This window comes from Dermacentor silvarum, chromosome 3, assembly GCF_013339745.2.
Source record: "Dermacentor silvarum isolate Dsil-2018 chromosome 3, BIME_Dsil_1.4, whole genome shotgun sequence".
NCBI classification, from domain to species: Eukaryota; Metazoa; Arthropoda; class Arachnida; order Ixodida; family Ixodidae; genus Dermacentor; species Dermacentor silvarum.
The window spans coordinates 67546531-67562523 of NC_051156.1; the positions used below are offsets into that span (position 1 = coordinate 67546531).

Here is a 15993-nt window from a genome sequence, read left to right on the forward strand (position 1 = left end):
ATTCGCCACAGGCCTTCACCTTCACCTTGACTCCCGTTTTCAACCTGATGTTATCTATCTTGACTTTGCAAAGGCGTTCGATCATGTCGCCCATCGTCGTCTAACCACTAAACTTGCTTTCCTTAATCTTGACCCCCTTGTATTGTCCTGGATTGAATGATTTCTTACAAACCGCTCACAGCTCACTGTCATCGATAACTTTAAGTCATCAAGTAGCCCAGTTTTGTCAGGTGTTCCACAGGGCTCCATGCTTGGTCCACTTCTGTTTCTAATTTTTCATAAATGACCTCCCTAACAGCGTTTTTTCGTAATTCCGGTTATTCGCTGATTACTGTGTCCTGTACGTATCGGCGCATATCCTCTCAGAATGACGAACTAGTACTCCAGGAAGACTTAAAATAGTAAATGGGTGCTCGCTTTGGCTTATCTCCCTCAACGTTTCTAAATGCAAGTATATGTGTGTAACTCGCAAGCGCAAATCATTAACCACCAGTACTCTATTATTTCTACAGCCCTCACTCAAGTTGACTCTTACCGTTATCTCGGCGTTACAATCATCAATCAACTTACGTGGTCTGCACACATAACGAATATTATAAACGACTGTTCCAAATCACTTTGCCTCCTTAAAAGATCGATTTTTCTATCTCCCGTTCCAGTACGCAAGCTTGCCTACGAAACGTTTATTCGGACAAAACTTGAGTATGCCTCCGCAATTTGGAATCCCAACCAGTCTTACCTTATTAACTCGCTTGAAGCAGTGCCGCATCGCGCGGCACGGTTTATTGCTTCCAAATATGACTGGCTTGTAAGTATAAGTGGCATTAAATCGTCCCTCACCATCCCTAGTCTAATTCTTCGTAGGAAGATTTCACAACTTTACCTTTTCCAAAAACTGTATTATAACTTCCCACACCTTAGGAACACATTCCTACTTCCACCCAACCTTACTTCTCACCGTCTGTTCAACAACCTGAGTCTACAACGTTTGCACGGGACCTCTAATGCATTCCACAAATCTTCCTTACCTACCGCTATTGAACTATGGAACACGCTATCCGATGATATAGTACATGAACGTGATTCAGATCAATTTAGGCACATATTGTCATGTTTCTTAAACCATTAACTTACCACCACGGCGTTGTTACCCTAACATCTCCCTTTTGTACTGTTCTGTCATACTACCGGTTGCGCTGGCTCTTTTACTGCCTATCATGCTACCAGTTTTGTTTGTTTGCGATTGTTTCGGTAACTAGTCATTTATACCATTGTATACCACTGAACCATTGTATAATAATTACTAGTTCTTATTGATGCCTTTTGCCCCCCCCCCCTTATGTAATACCCTGAAAGGGGTCTCTAAGGGACAATAAGTGATGATATTCACTATGATGATATTCAACAAGTGAAAATATTCACCAAGATAATTTACAATAGAATCAGGGCAACACTTCACTTCAGCCAACCAAGAGAACAGGCTGGCTTCAGGAAGGGATATTCTACGATGGATCATATCCATGTCATAAATCAGGTAATTGAGAAATCTGCGGAGTACAATCAACCTCTCTATATGGCTTTCATAGGTTATGAAAAGGCATTTGATTCAGTAGACATACCAGCAGTCATAGGCATTGCGTAATCAAGGAGTACCGGAGGCACACGTGACATCTACAAAGATTCCACAGCTGCATTGGTTCTCCACAAGAAAAGTAGCAAGTTACCTATCAAGAAAGGGGTCAGGCAAGGAGACACAATCTCTCCAATGCTATTCACTGCATGCTTAGAAGAAGTATTCAAGCTCTTAGACTGGGAAGGCTTAGGAGTGAGGACCAACGGCGAATATCTCAGCAACCTTCGGTTTGCAGATGACATTGTCCTATTCAGCAACAATGGAGACGAATTACAACAAATGATTGAGGACCTTAATCGTGAAAGTGTAAGAATTGGGTAAGACAAAGATAATGTTCAATAGCCTGGCAAGGGAACAAGAATTCAGGATCGCCAGTCAGCCTCTAGAGTCTGTAAAGGAGTACGTTTATCTAGGTCAATTACTCACAGGGGACCCTGATCCCGAGAAAGAAATTTACAGAAGAATAAAATTGGGTTGGAGTGCATACGGTAGGCATTACCAAATCCTGACTGGGAGCTTACCACTGTCGTTGAAAAGAAAACTGTACAATCATTGCATTCTACCGGTGCTAACATATGGGGCAGAAACTTGGAGGTTAACAAAGAAGCTCGAGAACAAGTTAAGGACCGCACAAAGAGCGATGGAACGAAAAATCTTAGGACTAACTTTAAGAGACAGGAAGAGAGCGGTGTGGATCAGAGAACAAACGGGGATAGCCGATATTCTAGTTGACATTAAGCGGAAGAAATGGAGCTGGGCAGGCCATGTAATGCGTAGGATAGATAACCGGTGGACCATTAGGGTTACAGAATGGATACGAAGAGAAGGGAAGCGCAGTCGAGGTCGGCAGAAAACCAGATGGGATGATGAAGTTAGGAAATTCGCAGGCGCAAGTTGGAATACGCTAGCGCAAGACACGGGTAATTGGAGATCGCAGGGAGAGGCCTTCGTCCTGCAGTGGACATAAAATATAGGCTGATGATGATGATGATGATGATAATGAAGTGATGATGATGATGAAATCTGCAACGACGCGGCTTTGTGAAATACGTGCGCACTGATTTGCATGCTCTGTACCTGATAAGTTCATGGCATCGTCCCGCTGTTCCGTCTGCCGCGGAGGCAACATTGGTAGCAAAAGACTGCTGTGTCGTATATTTCCCGTACGAGCGCTGGGCACAAGTGCGAATGTTATCAGAGGGCACTTGAAAGGTGCTGAACAGGATTTGATAAGGACTGAAAATGCACCTCCCAGTAAAGCCGCGCCAAAGACACGAAGAATCCCAAACGAGCATCATCTTTACTAAGCGGGGGCAGCGCGTGAAAGGTAAGCCAACAGTAACGCAGCTTGGTAGTCGCGCAGTCTAGCTGGTGAATATTTCTTTCAGACTATTTCTTGCAGTCTGATTTCACATTTAAACAGTTGTCGCGATTGGACAACACGTACATTTGTGAAGTGCGGTAATTTTGGTAATAATTATTAGGAATCTACTCTGTAAGAAACGTTTTCAGCCTTGGGGGAAGACGGATTACGTATGGTATGCACAAGTAACTTGAAGCAATGTCGAAGGTACGAGTTGCACACCAGCAATATCCTTTCGCAGCAGCATGTAGTTCCCGGCATAACTACCTGATTATTGGCTGTATTAGAGAGCTATATTTTTGCTTAGTATAAACATGCCACAGCGATACATGACGTGTATTTAATTATCCGCCGGTAAGCGAATACGAAGAATGCGCGGCATGAGGTTCGCGCTGTGCTGGCAGATGGAATGCATAAAACAAAAAGAATTGAACGCTAAAATTCTCCTTAATACTTATTGTGCTCGCATAACGTTTTTCGATAATAATTATATATGTCATCATTCATATCTCTAACAGTACACACCGTTAAGTCTCATTTACAAGACACTTATTTCATTTCAACTTACTTTTCACTAGTTATAACACTTTTTCTCACCAACCGATTCATGGCCGAACCCCCCAGTAAGGTTGCGTCATTTATTAGGAAACAAGAAGGAATGTTCTTTAATATGGGTGCCACGGATAATTGTTCTGAAAACAAGTTTTCCGCTCCACCTCATGGTGAAGATTCATTTGTTCCACATTTCTTTGTGGCGAGAAACCCGGGACTCCGTGATCCTAACCAATAAAACCGAGAAAGGGACTTCGCAATCAAGTAACATGTAGCGTATCAAGGCCAAGCGAACGATACAATGGGGTTTGCTAAGCGGCTCCGGAAAAAGGCAAGTTAGCTCATCGAATCGAACCAGTTTAGCACTCCGGGCCTTCGTCTTGTGCATGATAGGTTGAAGGCACGCTACGGCGGGCGGCGGGGGGTTGAACGAAATGCGCGAAGGCTACTTCACGGATGAAGCTGCAGAAGACTACATCTCCGTGGTAGACTATGAAGAAAACGCTGTGACTACTTTGGCTTTGCTGCGTCACCACATGGGGCAGCTTCAGGTGTCAATGACTCTAAGCGAAGATACTTAATCTAATAACGTCACGGATGGAAATGTAAGCCGTGCCCTCGGGGATACGATAAGACACGGTCTCGTCGGCTCTCGCCTTCCAAGGCTAGAAATGCCTCACATTAGCGAAAGCCCATCACAGTGGCAGCCTCTCGGAGGCATATCCGAGCACGCCGTTCTCGAAAATCCAGGTCTGACGAGCATCGAACCCTTTCACTATTTGAAAGACCTTCTAACTAGAGAGGCAGCCTAAGCCATCGCCGGTATTCATGCTACTAGGCTTCTTCGATTTTTGGAGTTCTGGCAACCCGCTGGCAGCCAGGCGGCAGCCAGCTAATTCCGGTTCTGATAGGAAGTCACGTGGGCGGGGATACCAAGACAACCCGGAGCTGCCCGAAGTTTGCAAAATCGAACGCCGGGACAGCGCTGGCCGCGGCAGAAATGTAAACTTGCTACCAGCATGGCAGCGACCAGTGTGGGCGGCGCGCGTGCAGCGTAGTCGGCTCATTTCTGTGTTGCCACCTTAGAAATTTATAGTTGCATTCAGGACTACGATCACTTTTGCGAGATTTCGCGCGACTCGGCACAGGACGCGCAGTGTGAAGCTCACTTAGCACAGCGCAACAAATTGCGTGCGATGCGTCTGATTCTAAGACGCGAAATGGCACCTAAGTGATCAGTCGCTCCAGGATGCCTGCTCGTATAGCAATCACGTCAGCCACCGGCGACATGTGACATCATTTGAGAAGACACGAAAAAGCAGGGTATCGGGTACGTCTTATATGCATAAAATTTCGTGCATGCTTGAATTCGATATCAGAAAGTTTGTTTCGCCTGATGGCGCTCGTCTTAATTCTGCTCCTGTGCTGAAAATAATAATAAATAAATTAGCTAATAAAGCTAATGTACGTGTGGTCATTACTCAACTCAGCCAGTGCATTCCTTTAATATCAACGGCTTATATATATATATATATATATATATATATATATATATATATATATATGTATATACATATATAGTTAGAATGCATCGGTTTCGAGCTGCCACCAAAGATACGACGGAGAGACGGAGCGAACACGGGTTAGCTGCCATGCCTACGCTAACTGCAGAAACAAACACATATCGCCGCAAGAAATGTGAAAAGGGACACCAGCAGAAAATTACATGAACCGAAAAGGCACCGCAATGTGCGGGAATGAGCGTCTACAACTTCGAAAACTTGCGCGGAACACGATGAAGATACCACGCAAGCATGATCGAGAGCGCAGCGCGCTGTTCACGTCCGAGAAGCAGCATTCACGGGACACAAACAAAATAAAGCTTCAAATGGTTCGCCGCCGCTCGTACAGCACCGCCTCGCAAGGCGGAACGGTACGTTAGAATCCTAGTAAGATAACGCTAGAAGTAATGCAATCAGCAATCCACGCACCGCGCCGACATCGGGAATCGCTCCGACAAGTACGCGAGTCCAACAGCACGCCAGCTGGGGCGGCGCGCGCTAGCGTTCGACGCAAGCCACTTGGCTGAGCGAGGTAAAAGTCCCCAAGCGCCCGCGTTGCAATCCGTCAAGTCCCCACCAAGATGGCGGCGAGCACTCATCGCCTCTTTTTGTCGTCTGCTAGCCAGAGAACTTCCAAAGAGCTGCCAGACCAAAATCGTTCTGGCTGGTTCTGGCAGCCCGCGGGTAGCCAGAAGGTGCCAGCCCGAGTAAAACGAACGCGCGGCGGAAGTGCATCACGCGGTGGGCAGATCAACCCGGAGAAAAACGAAGGCGCTCTGGCTGGCTCTGGCAGCCCGCGGGTAGCCAAAGTGGAAAATCGAAGAAGCCCACTAATGGGTGCAGCTTTGATGATGTCATCACTCTTCTGAAAATTCACTTTGGAAACAAGAGGATCATCGAGCAGAGTTACTTGGCGAAGCCCCGAATGCTCAGACCAGTGAAGTCTTCAACTCTTTACGGAACCTCTCCGACACCGTCCACTCTCAATGTGAGAGGTCTCAAGGCGCTCGGACGTCCGGAGCTACTCTACGCGGCGGTGATCGTTGAGGTTTTCACCAAAGCGATAACAGGTAACATAATTGTCGCTTATTACAAGCAATAAAGCAAGAAGACGACCACAGTGGAAGCCGAATCGTCAGAAACGGAACTAAGTGAGCTCTTGTAGTACGTTCGCGTGGAGGTGGAGGCTCACGAAAAAAGTGCTCTTCTGGACGCCCACGGTCGCGGCACGCAAGAAAATTTATGAACTCTGCGGCAGAACTCTCTGCCTTCCGCCTCTGCCCTTCACAGTGAAACAGCGCAAAAAAACATGATTGTTTTTTTTTCGCCTTTCTACGGCACACCCGACAGAAGCATGCCCATCCTACATTAGTTTGCCCGATAAGAACAGCCGCCTAGCCAAAGGTGGTAGATCTTTCGAGTGTACAACTAAGGAACACCGCTCTAAAGACTGCCGTCGTTATGTGACCTGTTCGAAGAGTAAAGTCAAACATGGAACCGTTGTTTGCAAGCTATACTGTGTCTCCAAGCAGCGGAGTAATGAAGCAAAAAGTCCCAGCTTACATACTGCCACGAACAAGTCATCAAATCATTTAGAGAACGAGGTTCTACACCAAAACTTCTGCGCGTGGTTGATAACGGACCGTCAGTCATGCTTTGAGAGAGGCGTATTTCACAATGGTAGCCAGAGAATAATGATTAGAGAAGACATTTCTAAAAACATAGCCTGCCAGCATTGCGCATCGTTGAAATGGACGTCAAGGCATTTGGGTGTTCGAGTGGCTCAACAAAAAGACAGATAAACCTTGTTAAGATCACGTTGATGAGTGAGTTCGAACAATCCAATCATGATATCGAAGCTATAGAAGTTCTCTTGATCTGCGAGCAGCTGACTGGCGCTCCATCTAAGCACATTTTTGAACGAATTGCTCTTGAAGAGAAGTTCATTGCCGACATAGTAGCGATTCCTGGATTGAAGGCAAAAGTCGGAATATTGGAGCGGACCAGATGTTGAGGTTTTCGCTGAACGAAGTTTGCTCGCCGGAGGAAACTCAACGTCGAACTGTGAAGTGCGTGTTCAGGAATTGTGTGGCGTATGCCCAGTTTGGCGCCACAGTGGCGCGTGCACCGATGGCCGTTCGAAGTTACAGGATTGGATTTCGTCGGGCCAATGTTTATCAAAGACTGTGGTGACGTGAAAGTTTATGTTGTAATGTTTACTTGCGCATCTGTGAGAGCCCTTCACGTTGAGCATGTACTGAGTCTACGGTGGTTGCTGACATGTTCGACCCTTTGTCCATAGTACAACGCGAATTACTGTGGCAGCTACTGCCGATAACCGTAATAGCCGCCTTAACCGCGGTTACGTAGCAATATGGCAGCGCCCATATGTACAGCCCAGACCACCCGCTTCGATCCGAATTTATGCTTGTTACTGGCTCTCCGCCCTGACAGCAGGTAATAAGGGGTAAAATCCGTCATCGCTAAGTCTCCACTTAAGCTGAGGGCGCTGCTTTACGTATTTTTGTCATTATTATCGAAATCAGCTCTTTGTAATGAAGCTGATTAGACTACACAGGCGGCGCCGAGCCTTAAAGGAGGTTTGATTATCAGATAGCATATGGCGTCACAGAATTAGCACTGCTGGTGCATTAACGACACGCAACGCTATAAAGGCCTAATTGTTTACTGCGTAATTAGTTTGCTACTGCACTACAGTACGTAACGCGATGACTGGCGAGCAAACGCCAAGTAGACGCCGCGGAGACGATGCGGGTGAACATTTATAAAGGAGTTCGCCTTTACTACAGGCTAAGGAGCCTACAAGGAACTGCTGGGAAAGCGTACAGATCAAGCGAAGCCCCGTTGTTGCATTCATGTGAAAGCACCGTATGGTTACCATGCCAAAAAATTGGTTGCGTTATACCACCAACCATAGTGCAGGTATCGATATGTGTCAAGCAGACATTGAGCAGATGATGCGGCCTGGATGAACACATCCTGAGGGGCATTCGGCCTGCCTATTAGCTGAATCCTGCAGCTTCAGCAATGCTGCAAGGAATTACTGAGATAGAGTATAGATCAGAGTGTTAATGTAAGCAAATGCATGCAAGATAGAGATGATTACTGTTCGCGGAGAAAAGGTGTCTTCTAGCGTGTAACTTGTTTCAGAGCGTACACAGCTTCAACAGGCCAACAACACTGATCTTTTCGGTTACATGCGTAAATGCAACTGCGTGTTATTCGCCAGTGCACCTAATCTCTGACTCGGTATCATTTGTAAAGGATAGTGAAGTGTACATATTTTAAAAAATACTGCGGTGTGTGGATAACCTGCAAGGAAAGCAATGCAGTTTATATTAAGATTTAATAGAAAATTGTCATGTGCCAAAAGGATTTCAAATCATCTTATCCGCTTCATTCACGAATTACAATCCACTGTCGATTCATGTGTGAAACATAATTTTATGCGGGGGTGCTTAATACTCCACTGAAAGCATAGCAAGGTGGTGGAATGACTCTTTGCATTTTATGATGAGTCGTCATAATTACAGGGTAACTAAATATTTGAATATTGTAAGGTAAATCATGCTACGTTTCTTCATAAAAAAGAGTGCATCACCCGCTTGAATTACATGCACAAGTTATTTATTGGCGGCAAAAATTTCAAGAAAGAAAAGAAAATATTTCTAGGTTGCTACCGACATGGCTCACGTCAAATGTCACATAATACACGGTAGTGCCTTCACCAAAGCGGTACTCTGTAACAATACATATCACTCAGAGTTAAAATGGAAGTAATTTAGGTTAGCAGAATGTTCAATTTACCCTGAGCTTAATGTTTGCGCTCCATTCCTTGCTACCACTACACAAAAATGGCAAAAATGGGTCGCGTCCACAAATGTAGACGCGGTGACTGATGGGGTTATATTCCTAAGGAATTACCTTGTCGCAGGCTAGCAAAAGCGCTTCATCTGTGCGTGATTTTCTTTCAGGATCCCAGGCTTGCTGGTGTTGCACCTTCCAGCGGTTCGAGGCAGGCCTCGGCATGAGTGAAGTGAGAAAGACGCGCAAAGTTCCATTCCACAGCATGATTGACGGCGTGCCGCGGTGCCCTTTCACAACAGCGGAAAGAATAAGGCGAGCGGTTGCCTTCGTACCAGAAAAGGGCGACCTCCTGCAAATATCGTACCCGAAGAGCGGAACACATTGGGTCCAGTACATCACGCAGCTTATACTGCGAGAAGGCGAGTACGCCAGAACCTACGCCGAGTTCATCGGTGCGGCGGTGTTTCTCGACTACTACGACGTCCGTTGGGAATCCCGCCTTGCAGAAGGAACCTTGAGACTGTTCATGACCCACATTCCGTTGCGCCGTGACAAGTTCAACCCTGAAGCCAAGTACATCTACGTGGCGCGGAATCCGTGGGACGTTTGCGTGTCTTTTTATCACCACGTCAAAAGTTTGAGCTGCTTCCGCTTCGAGGACGGCAGCTTCGATGACTTTTTCGAAGTCTTCATAAGGGGCGACTTCGGGTACGGCGATTATTTTGAGCACGTTCTGTCCGCCTACCTTTTGAGAAATGAGCCGAACGTTCTTTTCCTTACCTACGAAGAACTAAAGAGGGACACGGCTGCTACAGTTCTGCGGATGGCGAGCTTCTTCGGCGAGCGCTACGTCCGTTTGCTTCAGGATGACAGCGAAAAGGGACGTAAGAGGCTGGAGCTTGTATTGGAGAGGGCCAAGCCGGAGAACATGAAGGCAGCGATGGACCTTGACCTAACTAAAAGTGGTAGGGCCGAAGTGGACGCCCGGATGAAGGAACTCAATCTGTCGTTCAACGCAGCCCTCGTGGGAGACGAGACGCGCTTCAACTTTGTCCGGAAGGCCAAAGTCGGAGCCTGGAAAGAATATTTCAACCGTGATCAGCTGCGGCGCTTTGAGGACACCATTGTAGAAAAGACGAAGGGATCCGGAGTGATGGAACTCTGGGCAGATATCCGTCGCGAAGCCCTACTGCTTGCGCAGGGATAGCGTTATACGCCGCATACTGGAATACGTGCTTGTCGCATGCTTGTCCGGCGAGGAATAAAGTTTAGTTTCCACTTGAGGAATGAATGGAATAACATACATGTACTGATGCTCCGTGGCTGATGCTGGTGCGTTGCTCACAATGCCGCCGAGTGCAATGGCGATAATGTATAATAAACTTCACGGTTTTCGGTGTTAAAAAAAGAACCCCAAAAAACCACGCCGATTTTTTAAAGTCAAGTTTTAGACGAGAAGGGTCAGTGAAAGCAAACATTAACGACGGGAAGATTTGATGTTAGGTTAGTTGGTGCTAACATATGGGCATATACAGGGTGTTTCAGCGAACACGTTAAAAAATTCTTAAAGGTTGCCTGTGGCAGATAGCCCAATTCCAGTTCATGGTCTGGTATACCCGAAGAGGCGGACATTACTTGCACAAGAAATTGACATGAATAATCGAATAATAACCAAAAATTCACTAATTAAGTTTTTAACTAATTACCTGATGGCCCATATTGCAATTTATAAATTGTAGCCGTGGAGTTCGCCAGGCGGATCCACTTGGAACGAATTCTCGGGACGACACCAGCTTCGAGATATTAATTCCTGAACTTTGCGGAGAAATGCATTGGCGTTCCAGTTAGTTTCTTAACAAAACGTCGCTTTATCCAAAGAAGCACAAAATTAACTGGAACGCCAATGCATTTCCCCGCAAAGTTCGGGAATTAATATCTCGAAAGTGGTGTCCTCCTGAGAATTATTTCCAAGATGATCCACCTTGCGAACACCACGTCTACAATTTGTAAATTGCAATGTGGGCCATCAGGTAATTAGTTAAAAACCTAATTAGTGAATTTCTGTTGACTAGTCGATTATGCATTTAAAATTTTTGTGCAAGTAATGTCCGCCTCTTCGAGCAGACCAGCTCACTGACTAGAATTGGGCTATCTGCCACAGGCAACCTTAAATAAATTTTGAAAGTCTTCGCTGAAACACCCTGTATGTATGACGTGTGTCTATGCGTCTCCTTCGTTATTGTGGCTTCGCGTTACAATATCCCATTAAATATTACGCGGCTGATGGCAAACAGCTCACAACTTCGAGCCTACTTGCGCTCTGATGCACGGAGCGTGGACAGGTCAGGGCTATCGGTGACAGTGCCGTTGAAGAAATGTTTACGTTTTTTTTTCATGATAACCCTCCCTATCGCCTACTGTCGCGAAGAAACGAAAAGCGCAGAGGGGTACGCATAGGGGTTGACACTGAGGGAGTATGGGGGTGGGGTAGGTCCATGTTGTTGGAGCTTTCGCGCGGTGCCCAGTGTCGTGGCCGAAGTGGCAATTATATTCACTGAACACCACGTTGTACCTGTCTGGCCATTTTGTTCAGTGTTACTCATTGCAGCTCGGTACCCGCATTGTGCTACTCGGTACCCGCATTGTGCTACAAATCTCATTGTATTTGTGTTACTACATCAAATGTACTCCCCCTAATTAAACCCTTGCTGGAACATCGAACACTCGAAGTCCGTAGCGGCAACACATATGCGCGGACATTAACGAACAACGTAGGGGTTCCTCAGGGCACAATGTTATCCATACGCTGCTCGATCGAGTCATGCGAGAACGGCATCCGATTCACCATGTATGCCGACGATCTGAAATTGTGGACGGAATCGGGTGGCCCTTTGAATACAACAGAAAGAGGAACATGACAACAGAAAGAGGAACGGCTGCATGCGCATTTATGAAAGAAATGCGCATGCAGCCGTCTGTGAAGGAAACAAAGTACATCCTCCCCAGTGGCATGGCGCAAAAAAAGCAAAGCGAGCTGTGCATTGCTTGCTAGAAATTTAAAAGAGCTTCGGAGCGCTACGTCAAGATGATCGGCATTAAAATTCACGAGGACGGAGGGGCGAATACATGGCTCTAATAACTGGTGCCTACGCGGAAGAAACTCCTGCACCCAGCTAAACGCATATCGCAGAACCATGCAAGAGCTGACACCCATACGGCTTCCACTTTGACGTCGGTAGTGCTTACTTCAAGAGCTTGTTACCGTGCGAAATGCTTTGATTTCACCAAATCGCAAAGCACAACAAGCTCGAAAGGATGCAAAAGAAGCATCTTCGAGAGCTCACGGATCTTCCCGTCACGCATGAGCGCAGGACTTGCATCGCTACCCGGGACTTCATACACTCAGGGACATCATCATTGATCGCAAAGAGGGACACGACCGCAGCCGCCACTACACATGCTCTCGACAGCGGCTTGTAGAGCAACACGGAGGCCATCTATCGGAGCAGGTGGAAGTGCTTCCTGCTGTCGCTCCTTGGGACAACGTGCAGGTTCGAGTCACGAAACCTGTCAGTGGGCACATGGGCGCATGATCTTGAGGTTGAATGCGCATCCCTTCGTCGAGATTACGGCAAAGGCGTGCGAGTGGACTGGCTCTCAAGGCACTCGGGCAGCATCGGCAACAGTGCTGCCCATGGTGCAGCGAGCGAGGTGTTAGTTTAGTGCTCACCCCCCCCCCTGCACGCAGGCCCTCTCGCTTGCGTGCGCGTGGACCTGGAAGAGGATCGCGAGTGACTGAAACTGCAAACAAAACCAGCGTGGAAGGCGTAGGTTCCACGCAATGCCCACCCTTTGCCCAGGGACTTCGTTGGGGATGGATGGAAACAAGATTCACGGTGAGTATTCGAAGATCGGAGGCTCTTGGTCTTGCCGTGGGGAGGCTCAGTCCAGGGCCCCGCTCGCCGTCGCCGCCCTGTATGCCCTGTCAATCAGGCTAAGCTGATCGTCCAAGGCATCGCTGGCGAACGATCCTTGTTCGAAACACGTTCTGTTCAGTTGCTGCGACGTCACAAAGTGGCAGTATGCAAAATTTTCTGAGAAAGGGAGAGAGTGAGCCGGCAATCGGCAAGCGGTGAACCATTCCGTAGTCGCAGCGGCCGTTTGCATCGCATTCAATCCACCAGACGTGCCATGCGAAGCCGGTGTCGTAGCGAGCGGAGAACCGCTAGAACTTCACATCTCTCGTAGCGTTGTGCTCCTAGCCGACGACGTCACCAAAAGCGACGAACTCCGCTTGCCGACAACGAACTGCTTGCCGATTGCCTGATCTCTCCCTCCCGTTGTCACAAATTTTGCAGACTGCAACTTCGTGACGTTGCAGCAACTGAACAGAACGCGAAAGGAACAAAGATCTCCGATCGCGCCCCAGAAGGGAGAGACAGAGCCAAACGTGGTGTCATCGCCAGTCATGCACAGCCCGTGCAACATCGGTGGAACTCGTCCGGCAGTCAGGCACCTATTGTGGAACTGTCCCGGTCTCGCGTTAGTACAAACAAAAGTGACGAGGCATTACCTCACCAGACGCATGGACCACGCCTTCCCCACAGGCCGAAGTTCAGCGAACCTTCAACTCTCTGTGGGAGTTTGTGCGGAAGGCTAGCTTGACCGGCAGGTTATGAACGTATTGTTTGTTTTATATTTAGTTAAGTATTTTGTTTATCTTATGACCTCCACCATTGACACTCACGCCTGCTGAAGTCACTAAACCATCTTTTTCAGGAAAGTTCATTTTTTTAATCCCTACATAGTCACATCGCCGTGAGAGATTGTGCCCTTGCCAGACTATTACTCGAAAGCTTTGTTGTTCTGTGGATTTGCAGCAACTACAGTATGGAAGAGATGAATTTAGTGTCACACAGCTGGCTCATGTCAGCGTCAACAATGTCAGGGAAAGAGGTATTCACTGTGAAAGATCGGTAAAAAAGAAAGGTTTACACGATTAATTATCCACTGAAAAAAGCCGCTGAACATTATTGTCGGAAAATATATTAAAAATAAAAATTTTCGATTGGAAACAGAGACAAAGAAATGCTCGCCGAAGATTGGGAGAGTGAAGTCGGAGGACACATATGCACTTATGAGTTGTCAATGCGAAAACAAAAGGTCCAATTGAAGGGCGCTTAGCGGTCCTTCGAGTTTTGCGCAGCGAGTAATTTATACCATAGCGGTATGCACTGCCCGAGCCAGCAAGCAGCCTGCGAGCGGATCTAACGCCACTTGCCAACGACGCGGCGATGTCCTGTCTCCACACCCAGCACCTGTGACGCAACCGCCGTAACAGGTGTTTCCTTTCGCCCGCTCTGCTCCATCGAGATGCGGCTCGTGACGTGGCGTCGCAACCAATGGCAAAGCTAGTTTAGGATCCGTTTCGCTGCTACTGACGACAGACGCTGGTTTTTTCGCTTAATGGGTTATTTGACGCTTTCGCATAACAAATCCAGAAAACCATGATCCCCCACTGCGTGAGAAAATGATGTGTTTGACCTGCGTTTTTGACGGATACATTGTCTCATGTAGGTCTTCGATACCAGAGTGTTTATAGGCATTTTACACTAACTGTTACGACGCGATGTTCAGCCTTAGTTGCTAGGATGCTGGGTCATCTTGCGACGTAATTTCAGCGGTATTGCACACGTCACTTGAACGTCCTCAACACACCAATACCGACAGCTTCGCAGTATTTTGATAACTGTGCAAGTACTCGGAAAGTTATGGGACACAGGCGGTCCTTTATAATAAAGAACTGGTCGGGTGCGCATTATGCTTACTGAGAACTTCAGCCATGTATCTAGCTTCCTACCTTACACAGTTTTCAAGAATATGAGACGGTTTGCTGACTCCGCGAAGCATAGGAATTTGCAGCGTCAGTTTTACCTCTTTTCTCACACGCCCGGCATTTCATCTAGTTTCTTCATTAGGCGGCACGGGATCCGTTATTGTATTGCACATGTTTGACGGTGTGCGGATCAAGCCCAATGACTGCTAGGCCTTGAAAACATGTGCAAAGTGCGATTATAAAGAGAAAAGGAAGCAGAACGCTGGAGCCTGGTCGTATGCGATGCAAAAGTTCAAATATATCATTTGCTGTGATTTTAGGCTTGCAAACAAATTACTTGTAAAAAGACACTCTGAACGTTGCCCAAAGAGCACACGTAAAAAAGGAATAATCAAGGTTATTCACTTTTTACCGTCAATTCACTTTTTACATTTTTTCTTCCAGACAACGAATAAACTCGTCGCAATAGCCACACAGGCTGCACTTTGGGGTACTTGCCCATACTTTGCTGGTTCACTGCAGTCGTGGCAGGAAAGTCCGGAGCAAAAATGCTTATCTCGGAAAGGAGTAAACTTGCTATTGTTTTTATAGAGGAGTTGAAACACTTTCTGAACATCATAAGAAAACTTTGCCGATCTGTAAAAGAGGCTCCTGGGAACTTGTGATCCAAATAACATTGCGTTGCACGCAGCAGAGAACTTACACTCTCGTTTCAAAACAATTAAAACTCTCCCATTCTATGTGTTATATAATGCAGCGCCATCACAAGCAAGTATGCCCGCCAACACCTATTAGCTCATTTCATGATCGCGAGAACAATGAACTAATGAAGCACAAAACTGTCTATTCAAGAAAGTAAACTCATAAAATTTTGACAGCACTCTGTGCTAGCACACTCACGACTTAGTACGACATTCTATATGTAGCCCTCTGGCGGAAAATAGTGCTTTATATAAACGACACTACGCCGCCGATGTCTACTTCGTGTGTTATATCATAAGGAAAATAAAATTTGTTGAAACAAATGGAAAGAGAGTTTTCTTGGATTGGGGGCGTTCACTCGCTCAAGCATTCATGTCGCACTTTTCACGCTAAGGATGGGACCCCGAGTTTAGGATGCAATATTCAACGGCGGTAGAAAGGCCCCTCTTAGACAACAAAAGTAAATTGGCTTAAGCAACAAAAAATACTTACCAAGGATCATTCGATTCATCCCCGA

The 15993-nt window shown here is 46.7% G+C and overlaps 1 protein-coding gene across 1 annotated transcript; it reads left to right on the forward strand.

Moving 5' to 3' along the window:
• Positions 1-9064: 9064 nt before the first annotated feature.
• Positions 9065-10220, forward strand: LOC119444455 (sulfotransferase 2A8). Its single transcript, XM_037708856.2, has one exon. It carries the CDS (start codon positions 9159-9161, stop codon positions 10143-10145), a length of 987 nt encoding a protein of 328 aa, XP_037564784.1. The 5' UTR covers positions 9065-9158; the 3' UTR covers positions 10146-10220.
• Positions 10221-15993: the final 5773 nt, after the last annotated feature.

Coding starts and splice junctions, on each gene's coding strand:
- LOC119444455 (XM_037708856.2), top strand. CDS start 9,159: ATGAGTGAAGTGAGAAAGACGCGCAAAGTTCCATTCCACAGCATGATT.